The sequence below is a fragment of the Lithobates pipiens genome, unplaced genomic scaffold (genome assembly GCF_037356315.1).
Source record: "Lithobates pipiens isolate NorthernLeopardFrog02 unplaced genomic scaffold, aLitPip1_a1.2 Scaffold_13, whole genome shotgun sequence".
Lineage (NCBI taxonomy): Eukaryota > Metazoa > Chordata > Amphibia > Anura > Ranidae > Lithobates > Lithobates pipiens.
The window spans coordinates 271513874-271529183 of record NW_027507718.1 but is presented as its reverse complement, the minus strand read 5'-3'; the positions used below and the strand labels follow the sequence as shown (position 1 = coordinate 271529183).

Below are 15310 nucleotides of genomic sequence, written 5' to 3'. Positions count from 1 at the left end.
AAACATGGGAAACACGTGCCACTTTACAGGCTTACTTTAGACACCCCCCAGGTACCATATTTAAAGGAATATTTCACTTTTTTTTCCACTTTATGAATCATTAAAATGACTGCTCCAGAAAAAACGTCAGTTTTTAAAACTTCTTTTTGCATTGATACATGTCCCCTGGGGCAGGACCCTGGTCCCCAAACCCTTTTTAGGACAATAACTTGCATATTGGCCGTTATAATTAGCACTTTAGATTTCGAATGCTCGCGTCCATTGTAATTAATAGGGTTCTAACGTTCGTGTGAACTTTCGGTCCGTTCGCAGGTTCTGGTGCGAACCGAACCGGGGGGGTGTTTGGCTCATCCCTAGCTACCATGCACAGCTGCACCATATTTTGCACTCTCCAGTTTTAGTAAATTAACAATATTAATATTAATATAAATTAATTTATAATTATAATTTATAATTAATATTTTGACATGTCAGCAGACTTGTAATGTACAGTGCACTAAAAACGTAAGGCATTTGGGAGACAGAACTAAATATCTGGTTAGAAAATCTAAAAAAAAAAAAAAATTATAATAATACTGTTTACAAGTATTATAGCAAAAGAGTTAGGGTTCACACTATTGCAAATTGGAAGCGAGTTTCTCCCGCATCCAATTTGCATAGCAGGAGATTGCGACCGACTCTCTATGGGGTCGGTTCACACATCTCCACAGGGGTACTGATGCGGACTGCACAGGAGCCCTGTGCGTCTTTTGACCTTTTTCAGGTCCGAATTCAGAAAAAAAATTGTAGCAGACACAGAGCGGTTGCTAAGGTGGATGAGTCTGGAAACAGCATTCATGATGGATTGAAGGGGGGATAGACTATGTAGAGGTAAGCCAATGAGGAGGGAGTTGCAGTAGTGGAGGCGAAAGATGACCAGGGAGTGAATTGAGAGCTTTACAACCACTTTAAGTGGTTAAGAACTTTCTTTGACATAACACCAATTTACCCCTGTAATCTGTTACTAAGTGAATGAAATCCTTCCCATGAGCTTTTGACTTAATTAACTGTGGAAATATTACCCTGCTTGTATCCTCTGTGAAGTATATATTTACAATATTTTGAATAACAGTAGATTATCAGACATTAAACAGCAGGATTTAGACATCCTGCATGATTGCGACCTCATAAAGTCAAGGAAAACATTTCAATTACAACCTGGTATATTTAGGAGTAAAACAATCTATTTTCATTTGAAAAATAATTGTGTTACATAAATTTATTTTATCACATAGCACATAATTATTGTTGTAATTTACATAGGAAACTGTTGCAATGACTGTTATTGCTGATGTATTTCAACCAAGGCTCCTATCTAGGGTTGGAAGCTACCAGTGGTCATCTCTGGAAGTGGGGTAGTTCTTGAGCAGAGCGGGTTTGTGCTGCATTGCGCACAATGATGTCCCTGCCATGCAAATAGCATCATTCTTGGAGTTAGGAAACAGCAACCTCAAAGCTTAAAGAGACCTTAAACTATAATAGATAACACATTTGTCAGGATCCTTTTTAAAGTGCAGACTATGGACATTATGGGGTTGATTTACTAAAGGCAAATAGACTGTACACTTTGCAAAGTGCAGTTGCACTCTGCAAGTGCAATTGCTCAAAAGCTTAGTAAATGAGATGAAAGTTCACTTTCCAAAGAATACCTAATCACATGCAAGGAAAAAACCAAACAAAAGAATAGTATTTTTGCTTGCACATGCTCATTACTCATTTACTAAGCTCTAGAGCAGCTGCACTCGTAGAGTGCAATTGCACTTTGCAAAGTGCACAGACTATTTGCTTTTAGTAAATCAACCCCTATATATAAGCAATATTTACATATTCTGAACAAGCAGTAAAAGTACTTGAAAATAAGCCATTCCTGACCTATCTAGCTGCTTGTATTGTGAAGCAATTCATTCTCAAAGATCCTCAATGATCACTGCTAATAATTGAAAGTCAGGTTTCAGTCATTTTCTAATAGCTTAAGGCCTGGTTCACAGTAGTGTGATTTCAGGTGTGACTTGAGTCTCACAGAATCGGATGACATTAAAATCACATTATACTCTATCATGCCCATTCACATCAATGCAGCACAGTATTTTCTGCAAAAGCGTCATCTGCTATTATGGTGTGGTTGCATTTTGGCGTTCAACTTTAGACTTCAATGGAAGTGCACCAAAAACACATGTACATGCGTTTTTGCAGGTTGTTTAGGAGTCGGCTCTTGCCCGTATCCTAATAACCAGTAACTCATCCCTGCTCTCAACCAGCAAGAATGAGACATTGGGTGTTAAGGAGCTGGCACCCGCCTAAACACTGGTGACCTGGTAGTTTACAAAATGCAACCTTAAAGTGGACCTTTTCTTCCTAACTGGGAGTTGTCCTTGATCATGAGAGAACTGCACAAAGACTGCTAATGGGAAAACTGTAAATCTTCCCTGTCTTTGTGCATGCGCAGCATTTCCATGGTGCATGCACAGACAGGCTCTGCCAGGACCCAAAGCAAGTCAGAGCCCATGGGCACATCTGCACATGTGCCATAATGGCGGTACTTGGTGGGGGGGCGAAGCCACTTAACAAGGCGGACTGAAGGTCAGCTTTAAAGTACACCTGTGCTATGAGAAACATATACAGTAGACTGTTATGGCTAACTAGATAGTTAATGCTAGTTAACTAGCTGTATCTGATTTCAATACTTTGAGTCATTGATCCAGAACTAGCTTGCAGCAAGAGAAAAAAAAGCAAGGTCGGAAATCTCGATTTGCATACTTGTGTGCATGGAGTACTAAAGTCATATTTATGTGGAAGCTGGATAGTTAACAATTTTATTAAACAGGAACATCAATAGCAACTTGGATAATTCCTTAATGCAGGTTTCCTTTAAAGTGCCAAAAAACAAAAATGTTGAAATTAAAATCAGACATAAAATTGCTTAATTAAATTAAATATAAAACTATCCAAAAGTCCTGCATCATCCCACATCACCACTAGGGATGAGCCGAACACCCCCCAGTTCGGTTCGCACCAGAACTTGCGAACGGCCCCCGCGTTCGTTACGAACGTTAGAACCCCATTGAAGTCTATGGGACTCGAACATTCGAAATGGAAAGTGCTAATTTTAACGGCTAATATGCAAGATACTGTCCTAAAAAGGGTTTGGGGACCTGACTCCTGCCTCAGGGGACATGGGTCAATGCAAAAAAAAGTTTTAAAAACGACCGTTTTGGCGGGAGCACTGATATTAATGACGATTAAAGTGAAAAAAAAAAAGTGAAATATTACTTTAAATATGGTGCCTGGGGGGTGTCTGTAGTATGCCTGTGAAATGCCACGTGTTTCCCGTGTTTAGAACAGTCCCTGCACAAAATGACATTTAACGGAAATAACACCATTTAAAACTGCTTGCGGTTTTAATGTTATATCTGGTTCCTGCAATATGGTTGAAAATCATTGAGAAAAATGGCATGGGTAGCCCTCCCTGCCCATTACCAGCCTATTTGGGTCTTGTACGCATATTAAGGGGAACCCTGTACCCATATTAAAAAAAGGAAATGCGTGTGGCCCCCAGGCCCTATATACTCAGAACAGCAGTATACAGGCGGTGCAAACAAGACAGGGACTGTGTAGGTTTGTTGTGTTAAGTTGAATCTGTTTGTAATTTTCAACTGGTACATTTTTAAAGTGTAGCTCCAGTCAAAAAAAACTATTTTTAAGCTTTTTGGAAAACATAGGGAAGGGTTATCACCCCTGTATAATTTGTTTTGCCATCCGTCTTTTTTCATCTCACTTGCTGCTGTCTCCTTCCGTTTGCAAGTAGGAGATGTTTGTAAGTTGGATGTTTGAAAGTAGGGGCCTGCCCTATATTATAGCGGTATGTACTGGGTACAGAGCACGCAGACAGCACGCACTATCTCCTAACACTACTGACTGCAAGCTCTATTATTAACCACTTGACCACTGGGCACTTAAACACCCTTAATAACCAGACCAATTTTCAGCTTTTGGTGCTCTCACATTTTGAATGACAATTACTCAGTCATGCAACACTGGACCTATATGAAATGTTTGTCCTTTTTTTCACACAAATAGAGCTTTCTTTTGGTGGTATTTAATCACCTCTCAGTTTTTTTATTTTTTGTGCTATAAAAGAAAAAAGACCGGAAATTCTGCGAAAAAATGAATTTTTCTTTGTTTCTGTTATAAAATTTTGCAGATTAGTAATTTGTTCTTCAAAAAAATTTTTTACTGGTTACATGTTTTGAGTTGCAGAGGAGGTCTAGGACTAGAATTATTGCTCTCGCTCTAACGTTCTCGGCAATACCTCACATGTGTGGTTTGAACACCGTTTTCATATGTGGGCGGGGCTTACGCATGCGTTCGCTTCTGCATGCGAGCACATGGGGACATGGGCGCTTTAATTTTTTTATTTTTTTTATTGTTCATTTTACTTTATTTATTTTAGTTTGACATTTTTTTCCCCAAAAATATATTTTTGATCACTTTTATTCCTATTACAAGGAATGTAAACATCCCTTGTAATAGGAATATGGGGTGACAGGTCCTCTTTACAGTGAAATCTGGGGGTCAATATGACCCCACATCTCACCTCTAGGCTGGGAAGCCTGAAATAAAAAATAAAAAAAAGATTCTGGCTTTGATCGTACTGGCGAGTTGGTAGAAGCACCGGAGGGTGGTGAGGGGTGGGGGGCGTCTATGGCTGGGTATTTCAGGGTATCACCGAGTATGGCTGGGTATCTCCGAGTATGGCTGGGTATCTCCGAGTATGGCTGGGTATGGCAATTTATGGCAGGGTATTGCAGAGTATTGGCGGGGTATTGGCGGGGTACTACAGAGTAATAGCAGGGTACTGCAGAGTATTGGGGAGTACTACAGAGAAAAGGCAGGGTACTGCAGAGTAAAGGCAAGGTACTGCAGAGTAATGGGGGGTACTGCAAAGTAATGGCAGGGTACTGCAGAGTATGCACTGGTATTGCAGAGTATTGCCGGGGTATTGGCGGGGTACTACAGAGTAATAGCAGGGTACTGCAGAGTATTGGGGAGTACTACAGAGTAATGGCAGGGTACTGCAGAGTAAAGGCAGGGTACTGCAGAGTAATGGCAGGGTACTGCACTGCAGAGTAATGGCGGGGTACTGCAGAGTAATGGCAGGGTACTGCAGAGTAATGGGGGTTACTGCAGAGTAATGGGGGGTACTGCAGAGTAAAGGCAGGGTACTGCAGAGTAATGGGGGGTACTGCAGAGTAATGGCAGGGTACTGCAGAGTATGCACTGGTATTGCAGAGTATTGGCAGGGAATTGAGGGGTTAAATTCGGTGAGCAGCGATGTGGGCACTGCAGATGCAGCCCACAACGCTGCTGACACCGATCTCTTTCCCCTCCGCTGTACCGATCGGTACAGAGAGGGGAGGGAGGAACCGGCGTCATAACATGACGCCGGTTTGTTTACAAGTGATCACTCCGTCATTTGACGTGGTAAACGGCGGTCACGGATGCTCTCGAGTGCGCGCCCCAGGGGGCGCGCGAGAGCAGAATTCTGGGAGGCCGTTAATTAACGGCCTCTCAGAGTTAAACAACCGCCCTGAAGCCGTTAATCGGCAATGGGCGGTTGTTAAGTGGTTAAAGATAGATCACTAGCTAGCTATATAGGTGAGGTGAATATAGTGTAGTGGTGTATACTGCGGTCAGGGCACAGACAATAACCACTACACAAGAGCAAGATAGGAAATCAGCCAAAAACGATTGGTGTGTAACTGTGTTGAAGGTACACAGAACACCCACTGCTTCAGATTCCAACACACTACACGAGGCCGCCTCAAAGGCAGCCTTATATAGTGTGGGGCGTGCACTACACAGCCTGAGCTATGATTGGCCACAGGCAGGATGCCTGTGGCCAATCATGGCTCTCCTCGCTGCTGGCGCTGCGATTGGCCAAGCATGCGGGGTCACAGTGCATGCTTGGCCAATCATGAGCCAGCAATGCACTGCGCCATCGCAGTGCATTGTGGTCCGTGTGCGCCATACGAATTTTGACGCGAACGGACCAAGAGTTCGGATTTCGCCGAACGCCCGAACAGCCAATGTTCGAGTCGAACGTACGTTCGACTCGAACACGAAGCTCATCCCTAATCACCACCATATCTATCTGTGATTTACTAGTTATGTCGGTCACGTTGAGCATGGAGAATATACATGTTCAATGTAATAACCTGCTTAAAGGTGCCATATACGGTATACTTGCATCCTGCTTCATAGTCCTTATTATTTATGTACTATAATGCCCCGTACACACGAGCGGACTTTTCGACATCCAAACTCCGACGGACTGAGTCCGGCGGACTATCCGATCGTGTGTGGGCTGCAACGGACTTTAGCGAAGCTAAAGTCTGACGGACTTTAGAAATGAAGCATGCTTTAAATTTTCCCGACGGAACTCCGCCGGACCCGGTCCCCTTTGAAAAATCCGCTCGTGTGTGTGCTACTCCGACGGACTAAAACCGACGCTAGGGCAGCTATTGGCTACTGTCTAGGAACTTCCTACGTCGAATCCAGTCGTACGTCATCACGTTCGACTCCGTCGGAGTTTGGTGTGATGGTGTGTGGTCAAGTCCGTTCGGTCGAAAAGTCCGCCAGAACTCCGTCGGAACTCCGGCGGAACTCCGGCGGAACTCCTTTGGAGGTCTGTCAGACTTAATCCCTCTCGTGTGTACGGGGCATTACAGAGAGTTATACTCTGCAACAGGGGAATGCCGTTTATCTTGGAAAAAAACAAATTTTAAAGAAGAGGACACATTTATTGAACAAATGCTTTTATTTATTGTTAAAGTGTAACTAAAGGAAAAACATTTTTGTTTAATTTTGGATAGGTAGTTTTTTTTTTGCCATCTGTGTTCTATTGGGGATATTTTCCTTCACATCCTGAAGTAATGCCGGTGTGTCACCAGGGTCACTAGAATTTGTGTCCCCATTGGAAAATGTCCCCTCTATTATTTTTCCAACAAAATTTGTGATTTTTTTTTTTTACTTTCACTCTTGATGATGAAGGTAAACAGCACAAATAGGGTGAATCTCCCCAATGGGGGCACAGACAGTAATAAACACCTGACAGGGGTTTTAATTCCTTTCTACTTTATTCAAAACAAACAAAAAAAAAAGCTTTGCCTTTAGTTAAACTGTAATGTGTTGATTTGAAATATAATTGACATTTCTGTGTTTGTTTTTCATTTACTGGTAAAGGTGTGCTGAAACTAAGGAGAATGTTAAACTGCTTTCAGTAAAAACGGAAACTCCTACTGGTAAGTGTCCAAAAGTAATCTTTATCACTGTCTTTATACAGCATGTCATGCATTTTTAATGGGAATGAAAGAAATATGGACAATTTCAAACAGGAAAAATTGTGGTCAGCCCACCTAAAAGTCTTATATCCCATAGGTTAAATTACCTGTTTGCTTCTTATACTTTCTGATAACTGTTATCATGCACCTTAAAGCAGTTGTAAATGGCAGGTGATTTAAAAAAAAAATCCCTCCAAGGCAATGTCATAATGTGCTAGTATGCATTGTATACTAGCACATTGTGATAGAATTACCTGCCGCAATGTCACCCCTAAGACGGCTGACACCTTCCCCCGGTACTCCTTCTGGGTTGCGGCCTCTGGCTACATGTGTGGCCAGGGGTGCGATGATGTCACGTTTCCGGCACAGGCTCTGAAGGTCCGGCACTGTCATCAGCTTCATGCGCTCTGAATATCTCCTAAAAACTGAGAGATTTACAGTATCTACAGGTAAGCCTGTAGGTACAAGTGGTAGTGCAGCGTTTACTACCACTTTAGAGGGTAAGTTTACCTTTACAGAAAAATCTGTAAGGTGAACTTACACAGGACCCCCTCCTCACCCCCCCCCCCCAGTCCCGCTGACCCACACTGTGGCGATCTCCCATTCTGCGCCCCGGTATAGCCGCCTCACGGGTCCGGGGCTTAGAAATCCCCGGAGCTTAATCTCCTAAATGTACCCCGTCAGGAGGGATGTTTCATTATATATGCTTTTCTGCACACTGTCTAACTCAAATTAGAACTTTAATAAAATAATCAGTGACTACTTAACCAGCAACCAGCAACTGTTGGCAAAATAAAGAGTCAAGAGTATATAATATACTGGAGTGCGGGGGTCAGGAGTGAGTAATGTACAGAACTCGGGTGTCAAAATTGCATAACGTACAGAGCACAGGGATCAAGAGTGCAAAACACGCACAGAGGACAGGGGTGAGGAGTGCATAACTCACAGAGTGTAGGGTTAAGGAGTGCCTAATGCACTAATGCATTAGTCAGTAATGCGTAATGCAAGACACAAGGTCAGGGATGGGTAAGGCACAGAGCACAAGGGTCAGGAGTGTGTAAGGCACAGGGCACTGGGGGCAGGAGTGTGTAGTGCGGGGGTCAGGAATGCATAAAGCACAGAGTGCAGGGGTATGGAATGCATACTACATTAAATGCATAGTTCAGGAGTGCATAACGCACATGGGTGCTGGGGTCAGGAGTAAGTAATGCAAAATGCGGGAAAAAACTACCCACACCTAAAAAAAACTACCCACGCCTCTTAGTAAAAATACCCCAGTACAGATTTCTCTCCCCAAATGTCCCCAAAGTACAGCCCCCCCCCCCCCCACGAATTCCACCCAATACGGACTTCTAATACAAATTCATCAACATGGGGACAAGGTGCTTTGGGGTGGGGGGGAAGCAGCACCCCCCCCCATGTTGAGGGCATGTGGTCTGGTGTGGTTCAGGAGGGGGACAGGCATAGGCTCACCCCCCTTCCTGGCCTGCCAGGCTGCATGCTTGGATAAGGGACTGGTATGGAGTTTGGGGGGGGCATTTTTTTTTTGGCATGGGGTTCCCCTTAAAATCCATAACAGAAGGGCCTAGTATGGAGTGGGGGGACCCCACACCATTCTTTTTTTCACTTTTTTATTCAGCTGTCAGCGAGAAAGGCCATTGACAACTGATGACTCATTGGTTGTTAAGGAAGGCAATTCCAGCTTCCCAGTCTGCTACTTAACAACCAGCTATTCACTGCTCTCTGACTGGACAGAGCTTTGTCCAATCAGGGCTTAGAATGCACAATGCAGAGGTGGGGCGAACACCTGTCGAACGCCTTGAAAATTAGGATGTTCATCGGACAGATGATGTTTGGGCGGAACTGTTGCTCGGCCCATACCATTCACCAAACTCTAGTGCCAGACACTAACAACACCCATGATTTTCTGGCTAGGTGGAGAATTCAAAATCACTTAGCTGGCAAGACTGAACACAAGAGGAATTTCAGATTTATTTCTGGATAACCCTATCCCTCCAACTTGACATGTTTGTTAGCCAGCTTTAATCCCACTGGTCTGTAGCCTCATCAAGCTGGAATAGAAGATTGGCTAAATAGTACTGTATACATTAACCGATTCAGTTTAAAATAGAAATTAAAGGAAAAATGTTTTATATATATATATATATATATATATATATATATATATATATATATATACAAACACACATTGCCAAAAGTATTGGGACACCTGCTTTACATGAACTTGAAAGTTCCCAGCTATACTCCTGTCATTAGATGCCGAAAAGGCTTTTGACAGGGTGGACTGGGGATTTATGATGAATACAATAGAAAACCTGGGAATAGGACCCAAAATGACTAAATGGATCCAAAACTTTTACAACCACCTCACTGTGTTAAAGGTAAACGGAAGTATGTTGACATCCTTTGAAATGTTCAGTAGAACAAGACAAGGATGTCCACTGTCGCCCCTGTTAAACAGGGGCAGAAAAATTGGGCCTTGAGTGGTGGTGGTGGTGCCCTAATCCAAAAATGTTGTTGGAAGCTAGCATCATCAAGATTGAGGAGGAATATGATGGTCAGCATAGGCAGTCTTCAAGGGATTTAAAATCCATAGCAAATTCAATCAGTTACATCAGCATCAGGTGCTTGAGAGCTGCTGATCCAAGACTGATCAATTTTTATGAATGTGAGCCTAGCAACAGAGTCTGTGGACAGGTGCACTCTTTGATCCGTTACAAACCCTCCAGCAGCACTGAATGGGCATTCAGAAAGCATGCTGGATGCAGAACAAGCCAGTAGCTCAATTGCATATTGAGCAACTCCTGGCCAGTGGTCCATCCTCAAGACCCAGTAACCCAGTGGATGCTCTGTTGGAAAGGTCTCCAAGTCTGCTCTTGCACCTAGATATTCCTGCATCATATAATGCAGACGCTGGCAATGGTTGCTTGAACTGATCAGACTTTGGTGCTGAGGACTGAATAATTGTTTAAAGGCATCGGTCAGCCGGCCACCTTCTCCGCCTCTCTTCCTCTGACTGAACGAAGTCTCAGCAACACATTGTCCAGCACCAGGAAATTGTAACCTCCCAGGGTCTGGAAATGCATTGCACAAACCTTTCTTCAAGAACTCCTGAAGATGTTTCATCCTCTGCTCCCACTGTGAAGGCAGGATGAGTTCTGCAACCTTATTCTTGTAATGTGGATCAAGAATGGTTGCCAACCAGTAATTATCCCTCTCTTTGATACCACGAATCCTAGGGTCCGTTTGCAGGCTTTGCAGAATCAGGAAGGCCATGCAGCGTAAGTTTGCAGAGGCATTCGATTCTGAGTCCTCTGGGTCACTAAGGATCACATGATCTGTTACTACCTCCTCCCATCCACGTAAAACTCCTTGAAGACTGCTGCTCAGTGTTATCCTCTACATCCATGCTGACGCAATACTCCTCCTCCTCCTCTACTTCCTGTGTGTTTGGTGGGACCTGAGGAATGCTATCTGGATAAAGGGGGCCTTGAGAGGAAAGGAAGTCCCCCTCTTCCTCCCGCTGTTCTGCCTGAAGTGCCCTGTCCATAATTCCACAAAGCGTGTGCTCCAGCAGGCAGGCTGTCCTGACAGCACAGCCAGAAAACTGACCACACTGGGATGGATGTGTGTTCATGCCTAGCATGGACAGGGTCATCAGGTATTCTCTATTAGTCTCTATTAATGAAATAACTGGTGTTTTTATTTGAATATATAGCATGAAGCAAGCTGCATATACTGTAACATAACATGACATAATTTAATTTGTATTCTTTTGTATTTTACAAGACATGAAAAGGACAAACCAGATGGAATCTATTGAATGTTGAAGACTAAGTGACCACACTTTTTTACACAGATTTTAAAGTATTCCCTAAACTACAATGAGTTATCTCTGTTATAGCTGTACATAGTTAATAAAGGATACATTGTTTTTGCATCCTACAATGCCAATATTCCAAAACTAGAAATGGCAATGACCAGTTGTTACCTTTGTTTTATTTCTTTAAAGTGAACCTGTCAGCCATGTTAAGATTTAAGTAGCACAAGCCATCTGTCGTTACCTTTATTAGCCATGAAACTCTTCTCTGTGCATCTCTTTAGATTTATTTTTAAAAATGTATGTAAACTTAATGAACTTCTCTTATCTGCTCTATTTTGGTGTGTTAACTACCCCAATGAAAGTGTTTTGTTATGTCATTTATTAAGTGCAAAAAATACCTGTTATACCAGACTTTTAGAGATGTCCTATGTCCTCTGCACACTTCTTGTGTTGTTTCAAGGAGTCTTCAGTTCTTTTCTTGCACTACATAATGATCTCTATGATGTAAAGTTTATGAGAATATTAGGAATTTATTAGTTTAACAACAGCTAACTTGGCAGTGCTGACACCAAGTTCTGAAGTTTCCTGTAATTTCACATAATTAAAAACAAAATCAGCATGTATTTTTTACATTTCCCTGACATACGCTTTAAGTTTAAAATGTCAGACAGGTTCAATTTAAAAAAGCTTGCTAATGCCGCGTACACACGAGCGGACTGTATGGCGTACTTAGTTCGTCATACAATCCGACGGACAGTCCGTCGTACTTTCCACTGAACGGACTTGACCATACACGGATACCCAAACAGTCCGTCGAAAGCTTGCGCGATGACGTGTACAGCACGGGACGGGACTAGAAATAGGAAGTCCAAGTCCAATAAACAGCAAAGCACCCTTCCGCCGTGTAAATCCTTTCTGGGCATGCGCCATTCTTAGTCCGTCGAACTAGCATACTGACGAGCGGATTGTCCGCTGAAACCAAAGTGCGACGGACAGAATTTCGAAAAATCCGAAATTCTTAGTACGCCGGACTGCACGCTGAAAAAGTCCGCTAAAGCCCACACACGAGCGGACTGTCCGCTGAAATGTGTTTCGACGGACTAAGTACGCCATACAGTCCACTCGTGTGTACGCGGCATAAGGTGCAAAGTAAAAATGTATTAGCAACATCCAAAACACAAATTTACTAACACACCATTTTTACTTAATGTGGTTGCAAACCTCAGACATGAAATATGAACAAAGCATATCCCTCTAGAGTGTGAACTTGTCTCTCTATAGTGTGAACTATTTCTGCCATTTCTGTCTGCTGCTTCATTCCTCTGCTATCAGCATGCATCACCTCTGACACATTTTCCTGACACCAAGAGAAAAATTGTGACAGGGGAGGGACCTCCAGCAAATTGACAGCCTCAGCTCTGTTCCTGTGTGCTGTGTGAAGGGGGGCGTGTCCCTTCCCTCCAATCAGCTCACTTAGCTCTGCAGCTTTAAAAATTCAGCACTTTGAACTGGTGTTCAGAAGAGAAGAATGCAAATAAAAAGATACAACTTATGTAGGAGGAATTGCTTCATTTCTGTGTATCATCTGAGACCAGTCACATCACTGGGTATATGGAAGGGTTTACAACTCCTTTAAGGAGTTAGGAAAAAAATGAGAATTGCTGTTGCTGACTTGTTTTTAAAGCGGAGTTCCACCCAAAAGTGGAACTTCCGCTTTAAGCACTCCTCGCCCCCTGACATGCCACAATTGGCATGTCATTTTTTTGGGGGGTGGGGTGGATACCTTGATTTGAGTGGGACGTCCTGTCCCACTTCCTGCTTCCTCTTCTTGGCCGCCTAGGTGACTCCTCCTCTTGCCCTAGGTGGCCCTTCCCTGCCAGCGATCTTCTGGGACATATCACATTGCCTGGCCAATAGCACACTGCACCCAGCCGTGAAGCCGTAAGATGTCACGGCCCGGTGCCCACTAAGAGGAGTGAGGCTCCGGGCGCCCTCATTGCTGCACCATGGGCCAAATAAATGTCTGTTTATTAAAAGTCAGCAGCTACAATTTTGGTAGCTGCTGACTTTTATTAAACTAAAAAACAGTCTAGAACTCCACTTTAGGGTGCAGGCTCGGAGACTGTTATCTTAATCCTTACTTTACTTCTTGGTATAGCAGTGACCCAGATCATAGATAAAGCCACTGAATTTGTAACTCATTAAACAAATACTACTTTCTATCACTAGTTAGTGATCAAAAATCAGTATGTTTGGACCTTATGAAACAATTCAGCAATGGCAGTGTTCGTAATTCTATAATGATAGATTGCTTTTACGTACACATACAGTATAATCAGCAGTAAAATATCCGGGATATAAGTGATAGGTCCCAAATGTTTGCACAATAAATATTTCATATATGTATGTATTACACATGACTGGTTGACTTTATGAAATTAACCCTTTTGATGATTCACAATAAGCGCAATTCTCTTTTTAATAAAAGCATTTGTTCTAACCTTTACACGCTGTGTACCATTTTGCAGTAATATGGTGGAGTCACCTTCACACAGTACCTTTTGTATTGGGTAGTTTATAAATGAGAGCTTTTAAAATTTTTTTTTTTATTGAACATTTAAGTAACTATTGAGCAACTCCCATTTGTCCCATGTAAACTAAATTCTAGTACTTCAGTTATAACGCAGCCCCCCATAAACTATTATTAAAGCACAATTCTGCTTTTCACCTATTTCTTAGACCTCATACACACGGACGTTATAAAGCTAGTTACAATGTCTGTAAAAAATCAGCGTTAAAAACGCGATTTTATTAGCGTTTTGCTCTGGCGTCAATTTGCGTTTAACGGCGTTTGTAAGCGTTAACGCTAAGGAACATTTTTATAGATCAAAAACGATGTCGCTAAAAAAAATTGGTATAGCTTTAATGCGCGTTAATGTGCGTCAGAGCAGTTTTGACGCTTATGCACAAAAACGCGCATTAACGCTGGAGCCTCTGAAGGCGCTGGTCCTTGGTTTTTTTTTGGAGCTTGAAAACGTCCATGCTTGTTACAGCTCAAAAACGCCATGGTGTGTATGAGCCCATTGAATAACAAGGAGTTGCCTTCTTAAGCAGCAAAAAAAGCTCAAAAAAGCCGCTGTAAAAACATCCATGTGTATGAGGCCTTATGCGTATACACATGTCAGAAACAGTAGGTGATTTTAGTTTAAAATGAAGATCGGACTGCTTCTGCAGCAGAAATACTTGTAAAAAATATATATACAAATCTTTATTTCATCCAATAAAAATCTAGATAAAAACATACATCATTTGTACATGGGCATTATTACTACCTCTTATCTTCCACTTCACTAGGGAAGTGAAGGATATATAGCACGGTAGTCCTTACAGATTAGAATGTGTAGGCTGACGTGTTTCGTGGAAAGATTCACTTCCTCAGGACCTCAAATCTCATGTATAAGTCTCAGTTGTATGCTAAGATGAGAACATCTTTAAATGTTCTGTTATTGATCTTATTAAAGCAGCTGATCTTTCTTCTATTTCTGTCAGACTTTGGGATGTTCATACTATACATTGTCTTTTGACAGTTTTTACATTTTTCATTAAACGAATAAAAAAGTATGTATTTTCTATGTGAGTGTGTGCATTACTCCATTCATCCAAATAAATTTTTAACAGTATCATCGCGTTAAAGGTTAGTGCGAGTATAGGGGCTCATTATAAAATGCATCAACTGATTGATAATGAAAAAGTCACTCTGCCTCACATTCACTGTGCACATTGACACAAAGAGGTTGATTTACTAAAGGTAAATAGACTGTGCAGGTGAACTCTGCAAGAGCAGTTGCCCCAGAGCTTAGTAAATGAAGTGATGCTTCACTTTGGAAAGAGTACCTAATCGCATGCAAGGAAAATAAAAAAAACATCAATTTTGCTTCCACACGCTTTCACACATTGAATGATGGAGGTCAGCCGAGCTTCTGCTGATTTACAAAGGTATGGAGCATCAGCTTATTTGCCTTTAGTAAATAAACCCCAAAGCAACAGATTGTTTTTCCTTCAGAGCAACAAAAGGTAGGAATCTGCA

General features: G+C 42.3%; 1 protein-coding gene across 1 annotated transcript in view; it reads left to right on the top strand.

The window, feature by feature from the left end:
- The window catches only part of EMCN (endomucin), a 214634-nt gene extending 199779 nt beyond the window's left edge, over positions 1-14855 (top strand). Inside the window, exons 14-15 of the mRNA XM_077476623.1 lie at positions 7282-7340; positions 11190-14855. Coding sequence (XP_077332749.1) covers positions 7282-7340; positions 11190-11230 — 100 coding nt within the window. The 3' untranslated portion in view covers positions 11231-14855. The remainder of the gene's footprint in view (positions 1-7281; positions 7341-11189) is intronic.
- The last annotated feature ends 455 nt before the right edge of the window (positions 14856-15310 follow it).